Genomic DNA, 23,744 nt, shown 5'->3' with positions numbered 1-23,744 from the left:
AGGTTTGATACAATAAAATTAGAATAATATTTAACCTACATATACAATAAATATGCATATAAAATTAGGATTGCTATACTAGAATACTAAATAGATACAAAAATTATAAAGACACAACATTCCAAATTTCAATACAAAAAGTGGGATGGAGTGAAAATGACCCACAGTGACTGAAAGCTCCCCTGCTGACCAGGAGGACCATCCATGAGTGCAGGCATACCCACCCTGGAGTTTGTGAGACAGAGAGGAGAGAGCAGAAGCAGGCCCAGCTACACCATGATTTGAGTAAATGCGCTCACGAGAAGCAAGGTTGCGAGATGGAGATTCTACAGTGGAAAACATTGGCAAAGAAGCAGCACAGATTCAATGGAAAAAAAAAAATGTTGGCAGAGCACACAAGCACAAAGCATTTCTAATGGCATATGACTAAGAGTGGCTAAAAAATTGTATTCTGCTACATTTTCCAACAACTAAAAATTTTTTAAGTTCTCTAAAATTAAAACCAGAAACCAAGGTCAAATCATTAATTTAAATTCATAATGATGGCTCCAAATGATCACTTACATGGTAAGGCTCACAGGCTGATAAACTGAGGTAGAAATTTCTTTTTTATTTAAAACACATACACACACACACAGCACAAGTTATTTTTAATTGGGTGTTCATTTACTTAGAAGGATGTATAATACTTTTTCATAAATATTAGTAAATAAATATTATTTAGTTCAACCTATTGCCTCCTTGTTTTCTGGATGAATGCATGACTATGGTTTTTCCCGTACGTATCTCAGCAATGACTCAAGGTGACCCTTATGGCGGATGCCTTCTCCTGAGCCCACCTCCAGTGACAAACGTTAATGCTAACCACAAAACATGGTCTGTTTTGTAGCTACCATTATTGGATACCAGTTTTACTTAAAATACATTTTGAAATAAGGGAGCAAGTATCTTATTTTTACAAGGTACTGCAAAAGGATAGGCACATTAATAGTTTACATCATGCAAAGACACAAAAAATTTAAAATTAAATAATTTATCTCTTGCTCAAATAATTAATGGAACATTTGGAATAATTAAAAACAGCAAGCTAAAACAAATCTTGATTTAAAGTGGAAAAACCCTCAATGTTATTTAAAGTTGTATTTATTTTTATTTAAAACTTTAACTCAGAGCAATAAAATTAGTTTTACCTGTTGAGCAGAAGCAAATTTTGCTAACACAGAGATAACTCTCTTAGTATTATTGACATTAAAAACAAGGTAGCAAACAAAACAATCAAATCCATTACAATATACTCTTTTGCTCAAAACAGAAAATGTCCTAGTTGACTGATTTATAATTCTGGCCGTAAAGGAAAAATGAAACAACATAGGTTAAGAAGTCATTTGATGTAAGGTACTGCCTATCTTCTCTGTGCCAGGCACTGGGATACAACAATTAAGAAAAACCAACACAAGACTCTCCTTTTTATGGAGCTGAAAGCAGAAAAGCAATAAATAAATACATATTATATCAGGTAGACCCACAATCAGTGCTCATGGAAGCAGAAGTCAAGGATCAAATGATGGACTGCACTGGGCATAAGACCTTTTGAAAGTGTTGAAAATTGAGGAGGTACCTTTGAGGACTAAGGTGGGCCTGACCCAAGCAATGGTATTTTCAATGGCTTCATATGCATGAGAAAACGACACTGAACAAGGAAACGGAATTAAGGTGCTAGAGAAAAATCCTAAAAGTATCATGCACTGCCAAAAGAACAAACAGTATCAGTGGCCCTAGGGGCAAGGATGGTGAGACTTTGTCTCACGTGCTGTGGACATGTGGTAAGCTGAGAGCAGACCCTGCGGTGATGGCGAGGAAGTCCCTCAACAAGACGGACTGGCACAGTGGCTGCAACAGCGGACTTGGACATCAGGACAACTGTGAGGAGGGTGCAGGGCCAGGCGTGTTTTCTTCTGTGGGCCATAGGGTCGCTATGGGTCGGAACCGGTTTGGTGGCCCTAACAACAACATCAGGTGGCGATACATTTGGATAATATTCCATAACATAAAGAGGCCACTTAGGAAATGAGGCCTACAACAGGACTGAGGCCAGAGGCCTGCAGGGAATCCTTGGAGAAAACAAAACAGACGACGACGGAGAAAGGAGCTGGAAACGACCAACGGGTGAGGTACCAGAGACCATCTGCAGGCACTCGAAGAAAGCGCTTCGAGGAAAAGGGCGGGACAACTCTGTCCATTACGGGGGTGGGTCAACTTAGATGAGGTCCTAAAAAGACAACTGGACTCGATGGAGCCCAGGCCAGTGACTGCGAGAGCAGTGTCTGTGGATGGGACAAGAGGCTGCACAGGGGGCTCCGGGAGAATGGCAAGATGGATACCGACAGCTCACACACATCGTACAACTATCGTATTCCAATTTTGAAAAGCAGCTGAAGTTCAAAACTTTTTGAGCACTATCAAAAAACAAAACAAAGCAGGCCTACAAAATCCAAAACATGTTTTAATACTGCAAAGGAAATTCTGTTATTTAAATCCCATACAAGGTCTGTAACTTATCACTGAGAATGTTAGTCGGGATGATGAAACCTGTCTCCCTCAAGACTAGAACTTATAAAATGTCAGTTTCTGATCCGAATAGTTCAAGAAGAATTTGATGATAGGGGTCTCTTGGTTCGATTGCAAAAATCTTTATAGAGAAGGGTTGGCAGGAGGACAAAGGATCCGGAAAGCAAGAAATCATAAGAACACCATCTCCAGTGGAAGCACCCAAAACATAACCGCAGTACAGAGCTACACGGGTGCCGAGCTACACGGGTGCGGGGCTACACGGGTGCGGGGCAAGACAGTCCAGGTCGAGACAGGCTCCCGGAAAAGGGTTAGAAGTCAGTGGTCCTGACATCTTTTCAGTGAGCTACAGGGCTGAAGAAAAAGGATTTCTAGACATGACTTTTGTTTTAAATGAAATTCTACCGAGGGTGATTGTTAAATGATGAAAGAAAATACGCCAGGATTAGTGACAATGCTTGATCTAGGCATTTACTTACTGGATTATGAAATTTGCTATTTAACCATACTTGGATAAAGTGATAGCTAATTCTGAAGGTTTTTAATTTTCAATTTAAAAGAAGAACAGCAATTCATAAGAGCTTTGATCAACTTTGAGAAAACTTTATGGGGATTGAGTAACTGTATTTTTTTCTCCACCCCATCATAAAATGTTTCTTTTCTCCCCCATTGGTGCACATTAGAAGGCAGTATTATTTGTTTGACGTAAAGTTTCTCCTACTAACAGCATGATTCTTTCTATCTTGTGTAATCTTTGTTTTCTGGCCTTTGAAGACTAAGTATCAAGTCCCTGGGTCACTTAATTTCCTGGTCACAAAAACTTCGTACTTCATTGTGAAATACATTTCAAAAATCAGTACTTAAGGTAAGGGTATTAATAAAATAACACCTTTGTTTAAATGAGAAAAATATTTCTTATTTCAATTTCACAGAAGGAAACATTATGAATTTGCCAGAGTAGCAGGGCACTGACCTATGAGAAAAATCAAGGTTCCTTCACCATGTGGTATCAGCATGAACAACTGCAGGTATGGAGATTTTAAAAGAGGCACATACTCTTTTTTGAATGTTGAGTCAATAATTAAACAGTGACCACAAATGCTAAATTTTACAACTAAATATTAGTACTATGTCACCCAGATATATAATCACAAGGCTGACTACTTAAAATACACATTAAAAACAGATTTTGGATTATTTATCAGTAGGTGACGCTGAATAGTGTACTTAAAAAACATGGCCTTTGTAGGCAGAATATTGTTCCTGTTTCGACTCTGTCATTTATGATCTATGTTTCCAAGGTCAATCATTTACCCTCTCCAAGTCTGATTCTTTCTCTACAAAGTGTAAGTAGCACACATTACCTCAAACGAGGATGAATTACTGTGTTTACTACACCTTTCATATACAGTATAAGTAAAAACAGTACACATATTCTCCTACACATAATAGTAGAGTTTGGTATCAGAATTTGCATCATGAAAATGGTTCTCATTTTATTAATTAGTAAAGGGAAGTTCCATATGAGTAAGCCATCTTTAAGCAGGGTGAAATGCTGATGGGATGGGTGTCAGTGACAATTAGGGACAGATGATAGTGAAGCTTAAGAAAAGTGATGTTAATCAGGATGAACCTTAACAATAAGCATCCTTTCACCTTTAAACACCCTAAAATAATGTAATCAATACCACTAGCTTATTTTTTCAAAACTTAAAACAATTGTTAAGATTTCATGCTTTTTCTGTCTTCTGGGATTTAAACTTTAGTGTTGTGCTGAGAACAAGAGATTCTAAGAAAACATATTATTGAGAATGAGGGGGGGTTGGAGCAGAGACCCCCAAACCCATCTGTAGCCAAAGGGACATCCCCTCATAGAAAGGTCACAAGGAAGGGATGAGTCAACCAGGGCACAGTATAGACCTAATGAAACACACAACATTCCTCTGGTTCCTTGAGGCTTCCTCACCCCCCACTATCATGACCCCAGTGCTGCCTCTCACTGAGGGCTAGACTGGAGCATGGACACAGGTACAGATAAGAGCTCAGGACACACGGAATCCGGGTCAGAACAGAAACAGAAATGGGAGTAATGATACCAGTAGGGTAGGGGGAAGTTAGGGAGAAGAGTGGGGAAGAAATTGCGGGGGAAGGGAGACAGCGGCCGGTGTAAGATATAAAAGCAATAATTTATAATTTATCAAGGGGTTATGAGGGTGGGAGGGGAGGTGGGAAGGTAAAAAAAGGAGCTGATACAAAGGGCTCAACTAGAATGTAATTATTTAGAAAATAATGATGGCAACATATGTACAAATATGCTTGATACATTGACGTATGGATTGTTGTTATAAGAGCTGTAAGAGCCCCCAATAAAATGATCTTAAAAAATGATCTTAAAAAAAAAAAAAGAAAAGTCTGAGTTTCTGCCTTCATTTGCACACAGGCACGTGGGTATCAGCACGCTGGTACCTGAGGCCTGCCTTGACCACAGTGTCACATTGGTTCTACGATGGTGGTGGGAGAAGAGATGTTACTGGTAACACACACATCAGGCACAGGCTTGATAGAATTATCCCACTGGAAAGCCTGTGATCTCCTCAAAGAACCAGCTGAATCTTAGTAGGTCTTTGTTTTGAAATACTATGTTTTATTAATTAAAATTTACAACATAAAAATAGTCATTGCATTTGCTTTTGTGAAGATTTGTAAGGAACCTTCAGCAAGAATAACAGCATTTCTTTCTACCTCTGTCTGTTGTTGCTATGGCTTATCAAGACAATTTCCTTTGCAAAATTTTATTCCTAATAAGAGTTTTCCGTCTGGCTAATTATAATAATAACAATATAATAATTATAATCTTCCTTTTAGCTTTTATCCCCTAACCCCTACATTGAAAATATTGAAACCCAGCTGCATTTAAATGCTAAGTCTGCTGTCCTATAAAATTAGTAAACTAAATTTCTCTCTTCTATAATGCTCATCGTGGCAGGAGAGAAAACATTTCACACCCATAACACTATTCTGTCTACTTGAAACTCTTCTCTAACTAAGACCCTAAAGAGACTGTCATCCAAGAATAGAGATGCCGATTATCTAGGGATGATACTACTCATAGTGCTACTTGTATTCCAAAGTATGCACTTTTGTGAACCCGACTCATTTAACGTACAGTGTGAGTCCCGACTCATTTAACGTACAGTGTGACTCCTGACTCACTTAATGTACAGTGTGAATCCTGACTCACTTAACGTACAGTGTGAATCCTGACTCATTTAATGTACAGTGTGAGTCCTGACTCATTTAACGTACAGTGTGAATCCAGAAAGTTTAGATTCCTGTGTATACTTTACCTAAGACGGACATTAATAATCATCATCAATAACATAATTATGTATACGCATATACTCCCGTCTCTTAATAAAACGCAATCTAGTAACCTGACAGGAGTTAATACCAAAACCTTATTTTCAGAAAATACCTTAGACCTAAGTGCACATGTACATTATGAAAGCAAAGAGGTTATGTATTTGAATTTAAATCATGTGTGCGCAAATTGAGACTCTAATAAACAATCTCATTTACTGAGTGGGCTTGTATAGCCAACATGAGCTCAGAGGGCCAAGAACAATTTGTTATCATACTGTAAGCATCTTTGGGAGTTAATTATGAGGAAGGCTCAGCAGGTTATTAAGGAAAAGGAATACTCGGCAAAGGATAATTTGAGCCTATTTTCTCATCAGCCTGAAGTCTATTTTCTCTAGCAACTTGAGTTAATATCAAGGATGAACAGCTGAGGGTAATCTTAAAACACGCTGAAATCAAATGATCAGTTCAACATTTTAAATGGAGAGTGGGGGGAGGATGTCAAGAGAGAAACTTAATTTGAAAAAATGTGGAGATCTTGCTCTTTACTTTCCATAGAGGTCAACTTCACTTAAAAGAAACACACACACTTGGCGACAACAATATGCTCTCTCCTCCACTTATTGATATGTTGAAATATCAATTCCTGTGGGGCATCACTAACTAACACAGATCCAGTATGAAATAAATAATTTAAGTTATCCCTAGACTTGGTGTTTACCACAGACAAGCATGTTAAGAAAGAAAATCTCAATCAATTTGTGTTTTCCTTAATTCTTTTATAGCATGTATTTACTAGTATTAGAATAAAGATTAGAAAGATAAAACCTGCCTTGTAAAAAACTATTCTTAGTAAAGGAAAAATGTGTGCGATTGAGAACAAATGCCGCAGCTGCAGAATGTTTTCCTCAGAGTAGCTTAAAAAAATATGGGAGGGGGCCACATCCTAATGAAATAAAGGCATCAGGTGAGTGGAGAAATAATTCGTATCTGATAAACAACTCAGAACAAAGCTTCAGTCATGGCGTGATGAGGCAGGTAAGGCTGACAGACTTACTCTGAAGCTGAGGCTGCTGGAAGGAAAGGGGCTGTCCGAACACAAATGGGCTGTGGACTAGGGAAGAGGGAGGCTTTGCAGCTTGATCAAAGGTGGAAGGAGCTGGGAGATTGGGCCGTGACTGAATGGAACTCAATATGGCACTCAGCTGGTCACCTGCAGTGAGCAAAACAGTCAAAACTACAACTTGTTATTAATTAACATCCCAAATGGCAAAGTGCTTTATAACATTCAGATAGTGTTAAATATTTAATAAAGCTATGCCAATTCAGAAATGTGTGGAAGTTGGTGATCTTTTCTTCCTCAAATTTTACGTATGTTTTCTTTTTTAATGGAAGCATCCCATCCAATCTTGTATAAACAGTCCACCTACAAAACCAGATACATCTAAATTCATGAGACAAAAAGGAGCAGCATGGAAGGAAGAATTAAGAGTCTATGAAGTATCTCTAAGTTCATTCAATACCACATATGTATGAATGATGAGCTAAGTCAATGAACCCAACACTGACTACTACCAGTCCTCCTCACATGCAGTACATTTCATGCAGAAATGAAGCACTTAATACTCTACTCTAAAATGAAGCATTGAAAGAGGAAAACTTTTAAGAATTTGTATATTTAATCTATAACAAAAAAGTAATACATTTTTTCTACTGAGCCTACCAAAGAAACGTATAGTTATCACTTTTAAAAGTAATGATTTGTTTTTTGTCTTAGAAGATAATATAAAGATCTGCTAAGACCTGTATGATAAAAAGGGAGTTCCTAATTTTAATGGTTTTGCTTCAACTCGAAATAGATTATTTTTCCTTATAATTAAACACCAGGGACTTTATAGAAAGGTGTTTAGTAAAGATATGAAATAAGTAGATGGGTGGCAACTCCTCTATTTTATAATCATACATACATTTATAGTTTAGGTAACATTAGAGAAACGGAAAAATGAAAACACATCCAGACTAGCTGAAGAAACTAGAAAACCAGTAGCTTTTCCGCCATTATCCCCAAATTACAATAGTTTACGGAGTGAAAATTTCAACAGAAGCGCCAACAAGGGTAGACTTACACGGAAAGAGCCATTTATACAAGATGTCTCTACTTTTAAAAAAAAATGACACTGTAGATTATAGAAAGGATTTTGAAGACTTTTTAAAGAAAATGAGAATTGATATTCAAGGTAAATAAATAAAGATTAAATATAGTTAATTGAGTTACATATGTATTTTAATATGCTTTGCCTCATCTAAATGTTTTACAGGCCTAATCACAAATACATGCTACTTTGAAATACTATTTGAAAAAGAAAATTCATTATTTTTATTTAATAATTCAATTTATTTGATAATTTATTTAAAACCTCAATATTTTTATTTAATGGCAAACATTCTCAGAAATGTTTTGTGTTTCTCGCAAGTTGATTTCTAGTCCTCCAATGATTTACAATGATAGTACTCCAGTATCATGGGTTAAGGCATAACACAGAGATTTTAATTCAAGTAAGGACAATGAGAATGCGAAAGAGATATAAAGGAAAAAATTCATCATCACAATTCATCCTAGAGAAATATTAAATCTAGCTTAAGTTTACAGAAATCACAGCTACTACAAATGAACAAGCTGACAGAAAACAGGCCTACAGAATATATCCATTCGAGAGGAAGGAAACCAAAAGGAACAGGTCTTGTTGCTAGGCTCTCCTCAAAGTATTTTGTGGACAGTAGTGAAAGTACTCACAGAGAGGAGTCTTACTTTAAAGTGAATATTGCTTTGCCAATTTGTATGCCTTTGATTTTTGTTATGTTGTCTAATAGCTCCAGTTTTCGAGTACAATATTAAATCAGAGTGGTGATAAAGTACTAAATTGGATATTTTTTAATACACTAATGTAATTTGTATTTCATGGACTAGTTCCATCACTTGCTATTCAACTTAGGCATACTATATTTACTGCTTGAAATCAAGTCCTGTGAATTAGTATAAGCAAAACTTTAAAATTACTCCCACATAGGCGATCTTCTTCCTTCTGTCCATCATCAAAGAGCGTACATTATATGCTGACAGGGTGAGTGGCTTTGCAGGCGTTAGTGCCATATGCGTAGGAAAGAACACGAGCAAGTCAATCTACACACAAGCGCAATCTTGAATGCATCTCATTATCAGTTATTTAGGAATAAAACAACTGCTGTGTGGGCTGTTCCTGATGCGGGTTTCTCTACAACGAAGTTAACAGGAGCCGCAACATTTTATATTCACGCAGCTTAGCTGACTTTTCCTTTTATAGCTCTCTGGTTTCATAGCCACATGCACTAAGCCGTCTTGGTTCATACATATTTAGTGAGGATGACGTGTAACAGTACATAAACATATTACTTCAAAGTATATTCTGATTTTAAATGGCTCGTTTGGATTACTTTTCAGGTGTGTCTACACAAATGAGGGCCTCTAAAGGAGGGGGTGGGAGGAAGCCTAGGAATTTCTATAAACTTAAGCTAAAATTGGCAAGAAAGTAATATTGTAAAAAGGCTAGCTTTATTTCCATGTTAAGTGTTAATTGCCTATAAACAACCTTTAGCAGAACTTCGTGGGTGAAAAGACATAAAAATGGGCAGAAGAGAAAGGTTAGAAAATATATTCAAGTATATTAAGTAAGAGACTCACTTTGAACACCTACCTTTATTATTTCCAAGACCATAATCAAATCCTTGGGCACTGCAACTTGCTCCCTTGTTAAAAGCTTGTACCGAGAAAGGACTTGGTGGAGGGGTTTGCGAATTCTGATCCAGAAGAACTTGCTCTACAATAAAAGGCACAGCTATAAAATTAGTTTCTTACATGCGACTCCCCATTTAACAAAAAGTGAAGCATTGTAAAAATATTTTCTGATAGACTTTAAAATGACATTTAGATCAATTGACAAAATGAAAACCAATTGACAAAATGAAATATCTTCTTTTTTGTTATTTATCAAATACACAAGGTAATTTTGAAAAAGGTAATGCTTTTATGGAATACGTTTTCATTGTGGCAAGATGCAACACTGACCTCACTTCTTAATGGACATTCCTTTTATTTGCAACATATATATAGCAATATCATATTAAAAAACAGTGGCTACCCTAGTAAATCAGATACAAAAATATTTTTCATAGTAGTATTCAAATGGAAAAAAATTCCTACAAATGTCTTAAGTATTTGTCATCAAAATAAATGTCCACTTATAAGATACTTTTAGTGCATTTGAAGATTATGGGATAAAGTATTTTTATTTATAAGGATATTTTCCTCTAAAAAAAAAGGGCAAGATGCCAGGTCATGTAATCAGAGTATATTATCCTGAAGTCAAGAAATGTGTCATTAAGAAGCAAATGGCGAATATTTTATCCAATTTACAAATGGTAAATTGCAACATAGGAAACAAGTAACAAGTTATTTCCTATTACAAGACACATGGCTTTAAGATTTCAGTTCACATCATCTTAAACATACAAATTTCATACACCTACTCCTCACTTATCAACTATCTCATTATCCAATACTTCGTTAACATTTTTGACAATAGTAAAAAGTTGCCATTTGATTATTTTGTGCATTCAAAAAGCGTATCTGGCAGTAACCAATACCGAGGTGGGAGGAGAGAGTAACACTCACGGTGAGAGATGACTCACTCAAACTCTCACTACCCTAGAGTTGACTGTGATTCATAGCAACCCTATCGGACACAGCAGAACTGCCCCTGTGGGTTTCCCATGCTAAATCTCTACTGGAAAAAGAAAACCATCTTTTTTCGAAGGAGCAGCTAGTGGCTTTGAACTACTGATCTATTGGTTAGCAGCCTAAAGCATACATAACCCACTTACACTACCAGGGCTTCTTTAGAATGAAGAGGCGGACAAAAAGGAAAATTTTTAATTAAATTCATGTCACTGTTTTAAAAAGTAAAATAAAGTTTACAATTAAAGTCTAACATAAAAAATAGGAAATTTTGGAAAGATATTATGCCTCTGTTCAATGCTCCTTCTCTGAGACAAAATTAATTAGAAGACATTGGTGACTTGCAAAATGAATGTTCATTCTGTGGTAAAATGGATAAAAATTTCAATTGTAGACTGGCACAGAATCAGCCACATAAAATTAAATTCATGATTTTAGAAAAAAATGGATTCAAATGGTTCATGTTTCCTTTAATTTGTTGCTTTCATGCCTTTTCAATTAATATCCTAGCATTTTACACATCAATTTTAAAGTTGCATAAAATTTTAAACCTTAGTTTGGATTTTATTTTTAATGTTCAGCACATACAAAAAGTTCCTCAACATGAGAGAGATACAATGCATTAATTTCAACATGTCAAAGGTTAATGAGAATAAATCACAAATTTAAGCCAACTTGCCATCTTCATGCCGGAGGTACTGGTTGCCGCCTCTGTCTCTAGCTAAGGACCAGGCCTCTCCTTCATCACTCTCACAGAACTCTACCATGCTGTTCTTATCCAGCTGCACCCACGTACCTTCTGAATTGGTCACCTGGTACATGACAAAAAGCACGATTGAGTGGCTTTACGCTTTCAGAGCACCTGGACTGAAAACCATATACAGTTAAAGCATTCGATTCGTGTAAGCATCTCAATACATTTCTGCCATGAAATTGGCCTCTGGAATAAAGACTGTAGCCTGAGAGGTAAGAGAAATCAATGGCAAGTTCTCCAAAACGCTGTTTACTTATGATTTTGGCAAAATAGTAAAATTTTTAAAAACACAAAGATAATCCTTAAGCATTTTTAGCCGTTACCAAGAAACATAAAACTCATTATTTCTTTTTTTTCCTCCTGAGATGTCCCAACACAGTATGCGCCTATTATTTAGATGGATGGTACTGATGTTAGTGCAACTTGAACGTGACCCTGGCCCTGAGAAATAGCATGACACACTACATCTTCAAGCTCATTGGCTGAGGCAAATGCCACAGTGGAACTTTTCTTTGCTCAGGGCTTCAGTGAGATACACGAACGGGAACAAAGCAGTGAACTCTTTGTCATGGGGTCTCATTTTCATACCGGTTCATGTCCACTATTTTAAAATGCTGATAATCCATGACAGTATAGTACAACATTTGCCACATAACTGAAAAGAAAATAATGCAAAACCCGAACAATTATGCACAGCAATACAAAATCATTTTGTTAACAGAGAGATTATTTCCACAAGGATAATTGTGAAAACAAAATTATTTAGAAAAGACGCACATAAAAATTGCAATTAGGTTTTTGAATCCAAGATCAAGAACATTAAATGCATGTCCAACACCAGGGATGGTTCTCCATCCTGGGATGGAAAGGGCAACCCTCTGAGGAAAGATCCATTGGGTAGAGCACAGTAATAATGAATGGCTTAGAAGACATGAAGCTATGAGCATCCATACCTCTCCCACTGCTTTGACTTTGTTTCCCAGAACTAACATTCCAATTGGGATACCTCTAAGGTTGGGGCAGCTTCTGATGTTGTGACCTGAAGGTCCGGTCTTCACTACCTTGTACATGCCGGGCCCTCCGTGCAAGAATGGCATCTCCTGCTCTTGCATGGCTGCTTCCTGTGAGCAGCAGGAGTTCGTGTCTTTGAAAAAGTCGTCGGAATTAGTTTTAGGTTCCTGAAAATGTGAATAGGAAAAGAAAGAGAAGACAATTTTATTGTCAACTTCAAAATCTTGTTAGTCGTTCCTATATAGCAAGTCTATAGTACTGTAAGGGAAGAAAGCAAATAACGATCTAGAGAGAACTTGGCATTTCTCTCTATCGTTATTGGAAAAAAAAAATCTTTCTTTGCTCTCTATTTTTAAGTTGCAGAGTTGGAAACGCAAGAACCCCTGATATTTTTGTCAGCACCATCTGAGAAAGAACAATAACCCCCGATATTACTTCTATCTTTTAAGGCAATAATTAACAGTACAAGAAATAAAAATAAATCACTACGTTAAAGACGAATGATTTGAATCAGCATTTTTACTATATCGTCAAATGCTGGCATGAGTGAAAAAGAGGAAACGCTTCATTGCCTCCCACTTTTGTCTGTAGTAGTCATTAGCAAATAGAAAAAATATACTTGAAGAGTCTGGGGACTTTTCATGGATAGCTATGATGAAAAATACATGACACACAGCTACACCTTAATGATTACTATTAATGAAAGAAATAAAATTGCTTGTAAGATTTTTTTAACATCACACTCTACTGTAGAGCAAATGCACATGCCTGGCTAGGTTTGCCAGATCATTACTGCACAATTACAAGCTACTGTTCTTAAGGGAAGACAACAGCAACTATGCTTTCATTAGAGAGGGGAGAGATCAACATTAAAGATGAATTCTGAAGTAAAGTGCATTTAAATATAAAAGAGTAGTGTCTAAAATGGAAGAAAATAGCTAGCCCGATATCTAGGCTGAGTCTGATTGCTGTGATGAAATTGTTTCCTATAAGAATGTGACAAAAAAGAAGAGATAACCTACTACCTGTACTCTTTCCATGGCCCCAAATACAGGTAAACAAACACTGGGGTGTCTTTCCAGCACCCCTGTTATTTATACAAAAAAACTCTTGGACTCTTGGAGACCTGGTAGGACCATCAGGTAAGCACTGTATTGCCAAAGGCAAAGTTCAAATCAACTAGCCACTCTGTAGGAGAAATAAGCTTCTATCTGCTTTACTAAAGATTTGGTCTTGGAAACTATATAGGCTACTCTATGAAAGTGTTTTTGTATGTTTGTTTTTAAATACAATAGTTTGAAATTTGGGTGGCACGCAACATATTACTTCAGATTCAAACAGAGCAAAACATGACCATGCTTGAGCACTTACTTGAACATGAAATTCAAATGCATAATATTTAAAGAGAGTAAAGGAGACTCGTAGCATAGTGGTTATGCGTTGGGCTGCTAACCTCAAGTTCAGCAGTTCCAAACCACCAGCTGCTTTGTGGGGAAAAAATGAGGTCTTCTACTCCGGTAAAGAATTATTAGTCTCAGAAACTCACAGGGCAGTTCTGCCCTGTCCTATAGGGTTGGGATGAGTCAGAATCGACATGATGGCAGTGAGTTTTAAGTCTCATACTAAAATGTAAGTATTTATGGTTCATACAAGCAGTCAAAAAAGAAAAATCTCGTTATTAAATAGTATGTAGAGCCAAGGAATCTGTGCACCTAATATGTTGTCAATTCAATATATGGTTGGTCAAGGCAAAATTTTAACCTCCTATTAGCTACACACATGTGGTGATGAATATCCGTTAGTTTTTATTACTAAGATATATTATGGGCAATACTCAATTTAAATGTACTGCAAATATCACATAGTATTTACCCAACATGTTTTATCTCTGGCTGTGAAATTTAATGAAAATGTTGAAATACTTGAAAAATTTAGAGTAGATTCAGAATCAGAAATAAATCTTAAAGTTACTATACATAGTATTCCACACTCATAATATTTTTAGTAAAATCCTTTAACATGTTTTTGTGAATGATCAATTTTAGTAAATATATCATGTTATTATTTTATAGTTGAGGAGCCCTGGAGGAGCTGCTGGGCAAGCATTAGACTACTGACCAAAAGGTCAGCAGTTCAAGTCCACCAGCGGCTCTGAAGGAGAAAGTTGAGGCTGCCTGTTCTTGCAAAAATTTTTAGCCTTGGATGCCCTTTACAGAGGTGCTTTGAGTCAGAGTAGGCTTGATGGCAGCTGAGTTTCATTTCACAGGAGTAAGTAAAATGTTTTGCTCCTATTTACTACTGTTTTTTTCCCCCCAATTAATTACATGGTATGATATGTCAAAATAACAAGTATATTTTCATGCATTTATAACAAGAAACTCAATTTCTTGGTCATGAATTAATGTCCCTTCAACATTTCATTTGTTATCAGAGGAATTCCCACTTTTAATCACTTGGGGTAACATTAGGTGACAAACCTTCAGGTAAAACTAATACTATCTGTAAACTATCCACTGAAAGGTAGTGTAAAGCTTTTATTATAGTAGTTAACATTTTATTGGACAGTTAATAAACAATAAATTAATAAATATGATATTTACCTGATTTTTAATACAGTAAAGTATAAGAAATCAGGGATAGGTAGAATTTACTACAACTGTGCCTGTCCCTCTCAAGCAGTCTTAAGATACATGCTTCAGTTGATACGGAAGTGTCAGGCTTGACCATCAGTATCTGAAATGGACTCCTTTCAATATGACTCCCTCCTCCCTCCATTCCCGCCTCAAAATCAAACGAACAGTCACAGGGCAATGCAAAAGCCAGGCAAAGGGAAAAGTAGAAGAACCAAGGGCAAGGCCACCACCACCTCAAGCAGCTCATTGCAAAAATGCTAGACTTGGAGGTAATTGTTGGAGAAGCGAGGCATAAAATGAAATCTAACAAATGTTCAATGTTCACCTTAAACAAGCAAGATATTCTTTACCAGAAGTAGAAGTAAAAAGGGTGGAGGGGACAGGACAGAACAGGAAAGAAATAATTGTAGCATTTCACATCTTTCTTTTGGCAGGAAAAAAAAACAACACAAAAAAGAACAATCATTAATCTTAAGCAAAGGCTTCGCAGCATGCGGAAACATCTGAATAACGCAAAACTGTTCCTTACAGTTAACTCACCTGGGGGAAAAAAGCTTTGGAAGTCCATGAAAATACGTCCAAATCCCTGACTCCTTGGCTAGCATTAAAGACATTCTGAGCGACAAAGTTTAAGAAAGAGAGATCAACAGAGAAAGGGAACAGAGTACCATCTGCAGAAGCTGCACAGTAGCACACTTTTTGCTGTGTTCTAGCGCCAACCGGAGGCATTAGGTTACTACAGGGAAACTGAAGCCACCTGAGGAAGCCAGGAACCAAGGAAATTTGGACACATCAAAATTTTTGTCAAAAGCTCTTCATGGATATAGTGTGTCATGCCATTTGCTAAAATTAAGAGCCAGACATCGGTATAAAAAGCTTAAAAGAGTCAATGCAAGAAGGAAATCTTCCAGTTCTTTTAAGTGAAGAGGCATCAGTTGTAACACAAGCCCGATTTGTTTTATGACAGAAAGCAGTCTGCTGTTTTACAGAGAAAATAATGAAAAATATAACCTCTATAAATAATGCAATAATTACTATGACTAATAATGGCATGTAGTACATGTGAACTATTTATCAAATTTTAAGATACAAAAATGTTTTTGAACACACACACACGCGCACACACACAAACTTTAAGTCATTTTTCAGTTTTTCTCCCCTACCAAAAATGAGAAAAGAAAAATTAGTTTGAAATGTTACTGGGTGTTTTTTAGCAATTTTGTTAAGTGAAACATACAATTCCCATCCCCACCCCCTGCCACCACTAAATCATAGCACAGTCTTGTTTTGTCCGTCTCAACGTTTAGGCATGTACGGAGCATTTAAGATCCCTATGTTAGAATCTAAAAATATCTTGGTAACAAACCAGTTCATAGCAGTGTGACACCAGAAACATTAGTGTATTCATAAATGTCTCCATGAAAGTTTAAGTGATATCTTAATATACATACATTATGCCACTAATTTATCTGATCCAAAATGAACAACTTCCTAGTGAGTTGCAATTGTGCAATTTCACTACTTCTATAAAGACTGTGGCTCATTTTCTTTTGGACAAAACAGCGCACACTCAAAATGTCATATTTTATATTCTCAACCGAGACTTCAAGAAACATCACAATTCCCAGTCTATTGGTATGCCATTTTAGGCGATTAGAATTTATTTCTCAAATTCTAATGGTTTCCTAATGCATATGTTTGTATACATGTAGATACAAGTACACAGATATGCATACATACATGCTAACGCTGAGAAAGAACGTGTATAATGACCTTGACAAAGTTAAGTTCTCATAATATGTCTGCAAGTAACTGTGCAGCAAAATAAAACCCCTAAACCCCACATTTGAAAATAGGTAATGGATAGGTAAGGTGAAAACATGTGGCAAAACATTTCGTAAAACTATTTTGGGCTGTAAGTTGTCTTTACTGGCTAACTCATGTACATAGTGATTTGTGGATTATGTACTAAATGTTTATTCCCCTCTTTCACAGAAACAGTAGTGCAGACCTTTTGACATAAAACAATATCAGACAATTTTCAGCGTTTGGATTTTTAGCATAGATTATTATTCGTGTTAAATGCAACATGAAAAGCAATGCAGATGAAGTTAGCGATGAAGAAGCAATGTGGTGACTGGCAATTATTAAAGCTTGTACCTCTCTTTTAGTTCAATATGTAAACTTAAGCATGTGTACAATATACAAAGATACTTGAGGAGATGCAGCTGCCGCACAAGGTAATGAACTGCCAAGAAGCTCAACTTTGCAAAATATGTTAATTACACATGGATTCCAATTTGTCACTTCCCACTTTTGTAGAAAGTCCACACTGGTTTACTATACAAAGATTTTTTTTTTTTTAGATGTGATGCCCTAATAAGATGGAATTTTATTTAGTTTTATTAAGCATCATTTTTTTTATATCAAGTACCAAAAGCTCACCAAATAGTTAGAACTTAAAAATAAGAGATACTCTGTAATTTTCTTTGGTAAATTTTAGAAAGCTGCAGCCTGAATATACGGACATGCAAGAAAATACTCGTTTCTTTAACGTCTCAATAGTAAAAGGTATGAATGACCTCTCACACTTGTAATTACACAAGTTCCTGTGTGTATATATATATATATTCTAGGATATGCAATCTTCACAGTGATTTGATTTTTAATCCTCAAAACCATTTTAAAGGCAAAAAATTCCATCCATCAAGAAGTGAGAATATTAAAGCATACAAGAAGCCTACCTAAATTAATGAAGCATCAAATTGCAACTCATAAGTCAATACTCTCTCAAGACTTATAAAATGACCAACTAAGTACGTCATTGTGACAAAATACGTGAGCAAACATGCCAAAAGCGCATGCAAAAAAACAACGATCTTGTTCGAGGGTAAGCACAGAGGCAAAAACTGTTATTTGAAAAGCCATCTTTATTGAGATATAGTTCACATGCCACAAAATCAACTATTTATAGGGCACAATTCAATGTGTTTTAGTATGTTCACATATACCGATCCCCACTCTCCATTCCTCAGGACACATTTTAAAAGACTTCTGCTGAATGTGGCCTACTTGCCTTGAGCTCCTTTTTCTCTTCCACTCAACTCCTCCCACCTACTCACAATGCTGGAAGGCTTCAATTTCAACAGAGTTTCCAAAGGGTCAAAATGCTAATGCCTCTTAACATTAAAAAATAAAAAAAGTTGCTTTTCTGAAAATTTGAGCTTTTGATTCTAGGTAGCTAATGCCTACCATGCCATATGGATAATCAGGTCTCATAATCAGATTGATCCGCTTTACCTTTAATATATACCATGGTATTCATCCTCATTCAAACACTAGGTAGAGTTATGAGTATTCATATTTATTAAAAATTGGATAGTTCTTGCCAAAGTAGTATGATTTTTAATAGTCCTATCTACTTTATCGTTTATTACCCTATTCGTCCTTATCTCTGAACCAAGTTAAAGCATATTAAACAAACAACCGGGACCTTGGGGTTTTAGTTCCAGGTCCACTACTGACGTTTGAGATCTGGTTGGGTAAGTTCTCCCCCTTATACTTGACACCCCAGGATCACAAGGAGAGTTGAAGGGGTTGGTAAGGTAAGGAGCACACATGCACCAGGAATTGTTTTTGAAGTGTCATGGTCATACCAAAGGCAAAGAACTAAATGTAAGTATTTAATAAATGCTGAAAGATTACTAGGACCAGAGGATGAAACTTAACATGCACAAATAAACAAAGGTTTAAGGAGGGATCCTTATTGAGTTTTTGAGGAGCTCAAGGATAGAAAGAAGAGGTATAAAAACACACCTGAATCGGAGGCCAGAAAACAAATTAAATTTTATGGGCAATGAGATCAGGAAGCAAGCGGTTTCCTCTTCTTTAGAGAAAGTGCTGCCTCAGAAACAAGAAAGGGGGAAGCCTGATTTCCCAGGTGTCCATCTGCCTCATATCTCCAATCCTTTGCTGCACTCCTAACATTCAGTGCGCAAATAAAGCACGATTCCTCAACTTTAGACATTTTAATATTTTTCCTTGAAATTCATTTCAAATTTTTACCTGGGAACATTTCTTCAAAATTAAGATCAAACATCACCTCCTAAGTGAAATCATCATAGAACTTGCTGCCCTGTAATATAATTAATCTAATATTGGGTGTCTACATTACATCTTGAGCAGTAACTGTGCTCTGACTTGCTTAGTTCGTTCCGCTCTGCATCTCCACTCGCCACCGCCACCCACTGCCCAGTTTAGTAGGAGGTACAGCTTGAGAACACAATCTGGCATTCTCTGGCATGTGATGCTGTGGTGGCTTGCATATTGCTTTCAAGTTAGAAGTTATCCCACAGGTTGCAAATATCAAGTAGGTGTGTCAGTGGAGCTTCCAGACTAAGAAAAACTAGAAAGAAAGGCCTGACTAAATCTACCTCTGAAAATTAGCCAATGAAAAACTTCATGGAGGCCAAAAAAACAGTCTGATTTGCTTGCTTTGCACATATCATCGAAGGAACCAACCCTGGAGGAGGCACCAGGTTTGGGGAAGTGGAGGTCCAGGGAGGGTAAGGAAGACCCTCGCCGAAATGGATTGACAAACGATGCATTTGAGCATGCCAATCACTGTGTGGCTGCCAACAATGGATTTGAGCATGCCAATCACTGTGTGGCTGCCAACAATGACTTTAACGGTACTGAAATCACTATCGATTCAATAAGTATCTATTTTTAAAAGAATTAATGAATACACGACTACAGCAGTGTTAAGGAGCACAATTATGAAAATATTAGAAGTGTTAGCATAAAGAGGCAGAAGGAAGAGCAGGCAGACAAATGGAAGTCCGTGACAAAGTCTCTAAGATGCATGTACCAAGAAGGGCAAAGAATCCTAACAGACTGTAAGCTCCTCTCATATACACAAAAAGGATTTGTATTCTTATCCTATTTGTACTTCGCCTTCTCAGTGATTTAAAATCATTTATTTTAAAAGTGGCTAGAAAGAAAAAAAAAGTGGCTAGACATAAAGTATATGCCTAATGCTAACCCACAACATCACTAAAATGCTAAACAGTTAAAGTCACATTTTAATTTAGTACATAAATACACGGGATCTCCAAAACGTTTGTGGACAGTAAAATTGGTAAAAATAAAATAAAATAAAATTGTGGAAAATTCCATTATGTTTAAATTCCTTTTTTCATGATCTTTCTAATGTCCCCTGCATTTCTGGAGTCAACAAATGATGCTTCAGTGGAGCATTTACTAGGCAGGCCAAAGTTTAGCTAAAAGAAATATTTGCAATGAAAACAAGAGTTCTACAATCTGAGTGAAGAACACTGCAACAAAAGTTATAATAAAAGTTATTCTAAGTACTGTCATTTAATCTTCTTTTGAGAGTTCATCAGTGTTGAAATTTACAAACACCCCCAACACATACACTCGTTTTGTGAGTCAATATCCAAATATAAGTCACCCAAACTGAACTGGACTGCCATGAGGCACTTCTGACCCTGAGAGATCCCACAGGCCAGGGCAGGGCTGCCCCTTGGGGCTGTTGACACTAAACCTTTGAAGGAGCAGAAAGCGTCATCTTTTTCCTGCATAGGGAGCAGCTCCAAAGATTCTTGATGGCAGTATCTCAATGTTTTTGAGTCATTTTAAGCTAGTGGTATTTTTAAATCTAGTTTTACCTCACATCTCCCAGTTGTCACTTTTTATTGAGTTATGTTTTACAGTTAAGAGCTGTATTACAATTCGTTGATTTACTCACAGAGGAACTAAAAGCTAAGGAAGGGCAAATAGTCAGTGCTTTTTTGTTGCTGTTGTTTTGTTTTGTTTTTCCAGCAGTAAAGACCGCAAGATACAAAAAAAGTGGTAGCAAGATACAATTATTGAACTGTGACAGTTTCTTAAAGGGACAGATGAAATCATTCTTCCCTCTATGCCTTATCACGTTTGGTCTTGCACAAAATGAATGCAGTGCAATGCAGTGTAATTATTAATCTTCTACTCATATCTTACCCAATGACCTTCCCGATGACCTTCCTTTTCCTGCTAGGTCTGGGTAAGGTGGTGGGGGAAGACACTGATTGGATTTATTATAATTCAGCTGTTTGTGATTATTTACATGGCTAATTGTAATTGCCATCCTGTTGGCTAGAAAAGGAGCTATCTCAGAAGCAAGGATGAAATTGCACTACCAGCAAGAAGGAGGAAGTGAAATGTGTCCTTTGGACCTCAAGATCCCTGTGTATTGAAGCTCCTTAATCCAGAAACCAGTGTTGAGACAAGGGGAACAGCAGCAGACCCAGGAGTCAGAGCAAGACATAAAGGGTTGACTTCCCAGGCCACAGAACAAGTAAAGGTGAGTGCTTTGGGGCAGGAGATTGGCTAGTGGAATGGGCTATCTCTGGGCAATTAATTGGGGCAAGTGGGTCTGCTGATGCATGGAACTGGAACTGCGTGCCTTTGGATCTACGCTTAGAGTGGAGTGGTATACCACTTGGGCATTTACTGACAGTCCTAAATGAGCTTTGTATTGTTGCTTGAACAGGGTAGGGGCCAGGCCAAGAGGCTGAGGGCCAGAGAGTGGCGTGCCTGTGGGCATGACTGAGAAAAGACTGTCCTGACCGAATAACTGTATCCGTAGCATCTCTCACTCAAATTGTATAACCTGTTCACTTCTTTAATACACCTCATGGTTGCGAGCATGGTCTATGAGGTCTGTGTCACTGTAACAGTGATGTACAGAAACCAGCTGAAGAGACCTTTGTGAGCGATGGTTGGCATCAGAACTGGTAAGGTGGGGCATGTCAGGCCTTGGCCTCCTCGGCATGGGTCTGAGACAGCTGATGTTTAAGATGACGGTTTTCCTTCCCCCTTCTGTCACTGGAAGGAGCCCTGGTGGTGCAATAATTACATATTGCGCTTCGATCGGCCAACTCAGCACTTTGAAACCACCAGGAGCTCCTTGGGAGAAAGACCGGGCTTTCTTGTACGCCTGTAAAGTTAGTCTCGGAGACCCACAGGGACAGTTCTATTCTGTCCTATTTGGCCACTGAGAGTTGGCACTAACTTGATGGGAGTGAGGTTTTGTTTGTTTTGGTTTTCTCTAGCTAGAGGAGGTCAGACGTAGCATCTGTATGGTCACTTTTTATAATGATGTACTCATAAACACACATATTGATTGTATAGGTACCTGCCCCAATTCCTACAGATAAAGCCTTGGAAACTAAGCCTGTTTCTGTCCAGCTAGCCTTCACTGAAACTACTTATCTGCTGATGCCCAAGGTCAATTTATCTTCCCACACTATACTCCGTGTCCCATTTGGTCACCACTGAAAACATAAGCCCCATATATCATTTATCTGTTCTTATTCTTACACTAAGATCCCTCTGAGCTTTTCTTTGATCCAACATCAAACTGTTCGCATCTGGCCTATGATTTTAAATTATGCTTGATGGGATCCTTGCTTAATGGTGAAAAAAATCCCCATCTTTCACCCAGTAGGTTACTCTCTTGCATGTCTCCATTTCTATGTGGTTGATCATCTAGCAGTCTAGCCTCTTTGTTTCTAGACTACAGCAAGTCTAAGGACTTTTACCTCCAGTCCACTTCAACGGTCCTTCCCATGGCCAAATAAGAGGCCATCTCAATCAATAAACTGCTCTATCTAAGAAACTGGAATATGGGAGGTGTAGTGGGGATGAGTGGTGGGTTGCTAAGCACAAGGTCAGTAGTTTGAACTCACCAGCTGCTCCATGGGAGAAAGGTGAAGCTTTCTACTCTTGTAAAGAATTAGTCTAGGAAATCAACAGTGGGCAATTCCACTCTGTCTATAGTGTTGCTATGAATCAGAATTGACTCGATGGTATTGACCTTGTTTTTCTAGCTCACTAGAAAATCGGGAAATCTAGGAAAATCATACTATAAACTATGAAAATAGATTAAATCTGCATTGACTAAATGGCAGTGAGTTTGTTTCTTTTATTGCAATAGAGTTCACGCCACTATTTAAGGTAGAAAATGCCAAAACCCACTTCATTTTACCTTCAAAACTCTGTATCTCGAATTAAGTCAGTGACAATCTGCCCAGTGACATCCTAGCTAAGGCCATCACCAAATTTTTGTATGGCTCACTTTCTCACCTTAACTTTGATACTGCCCTCCCTGGATTAGGGAAGGCTGCTGCTGTCTACTACACTCTGTCTTCTGAATGAGGTTTAAAAGCAGCATCAGTAATACAAGGCTTCTAAATGAAACTGTGGTATGTAGAGCTTCAACACACAACAGGTTTTGTTCCTCCTTTCTAACTTTGTTAATTCTTTTGTTTTATCTTTGTGAATTAACTTCCTCGTCCAAAAGTAGCTCTTCAAATAAGCAAACAAGGACCTTAGGTAGAGAATTCTGGAATGGGGTAAGTAGGAAAGCTAACAGAACCCAGACAATGTTTAATTAAGAATGAGAGCGATACACCGAGATAAATTACTGAAACCCAAATGAAGGCTGAGCATGATAGTGGGACAAGAGGAAAGTAAAAGGAACTAGAGGAAAGAACTAGGAGGCAAAGGGTATTTATAGAGGTCTAAATACAGGCATATACATATGTAACTATACTTACATAGGATGGGAGGAAAATAGATCTAC

General features: G+C 37.4%; 1 protein-coding gene across 1 annotated transcript in view; it reads right to left on the bottom strand.

Annotated features, from left to right (window-relative positions):
* Positions 1–23,744, bottom strand: part of MYCBP2 (MYC binding protein 2) — a 284,541-nt gene that overhangs the window by 52,119 nt on the left and 208,678 nt on the right. The window contains exons 53-55 of the mRNA XM_004711247.4: positions 12,407–12,631; positions 11,379–11,511; positions 9,660–9,782 (exon numbers count right to left, since the gene is read on the bottom strand). Of these exons, the coding sequence (XP_004711304.1) occupies positions 9,660–9,782; positions 11,379–11,511; positions 12,407–12,631 (481 nt within the window). The remainder of the gene's footprint in view (positions 1–9,659; positions 9,783–11,378; positions 11,512–12,406; positions 12,632–23,744) is intronic.

Source organism: Echinops telfairi, unplaced genomic scaffold (assembly GCF_000313985.2).
Source record: "Echinops telfairi isolate 266 unplaced genomic scaffold, ASM31398v2 ScPeMD7_11;HRSCAF=52, whole genome shotgun sequence".
NCBI lineage: Eukaryota > Metazoa > Chordata > Mammalia > Afrosoricida > Tenrecidae > Echinops > Echinops telfairi.
This window is presented reverse-complemented; position numbering and strand designations above follow the sequence as displayed.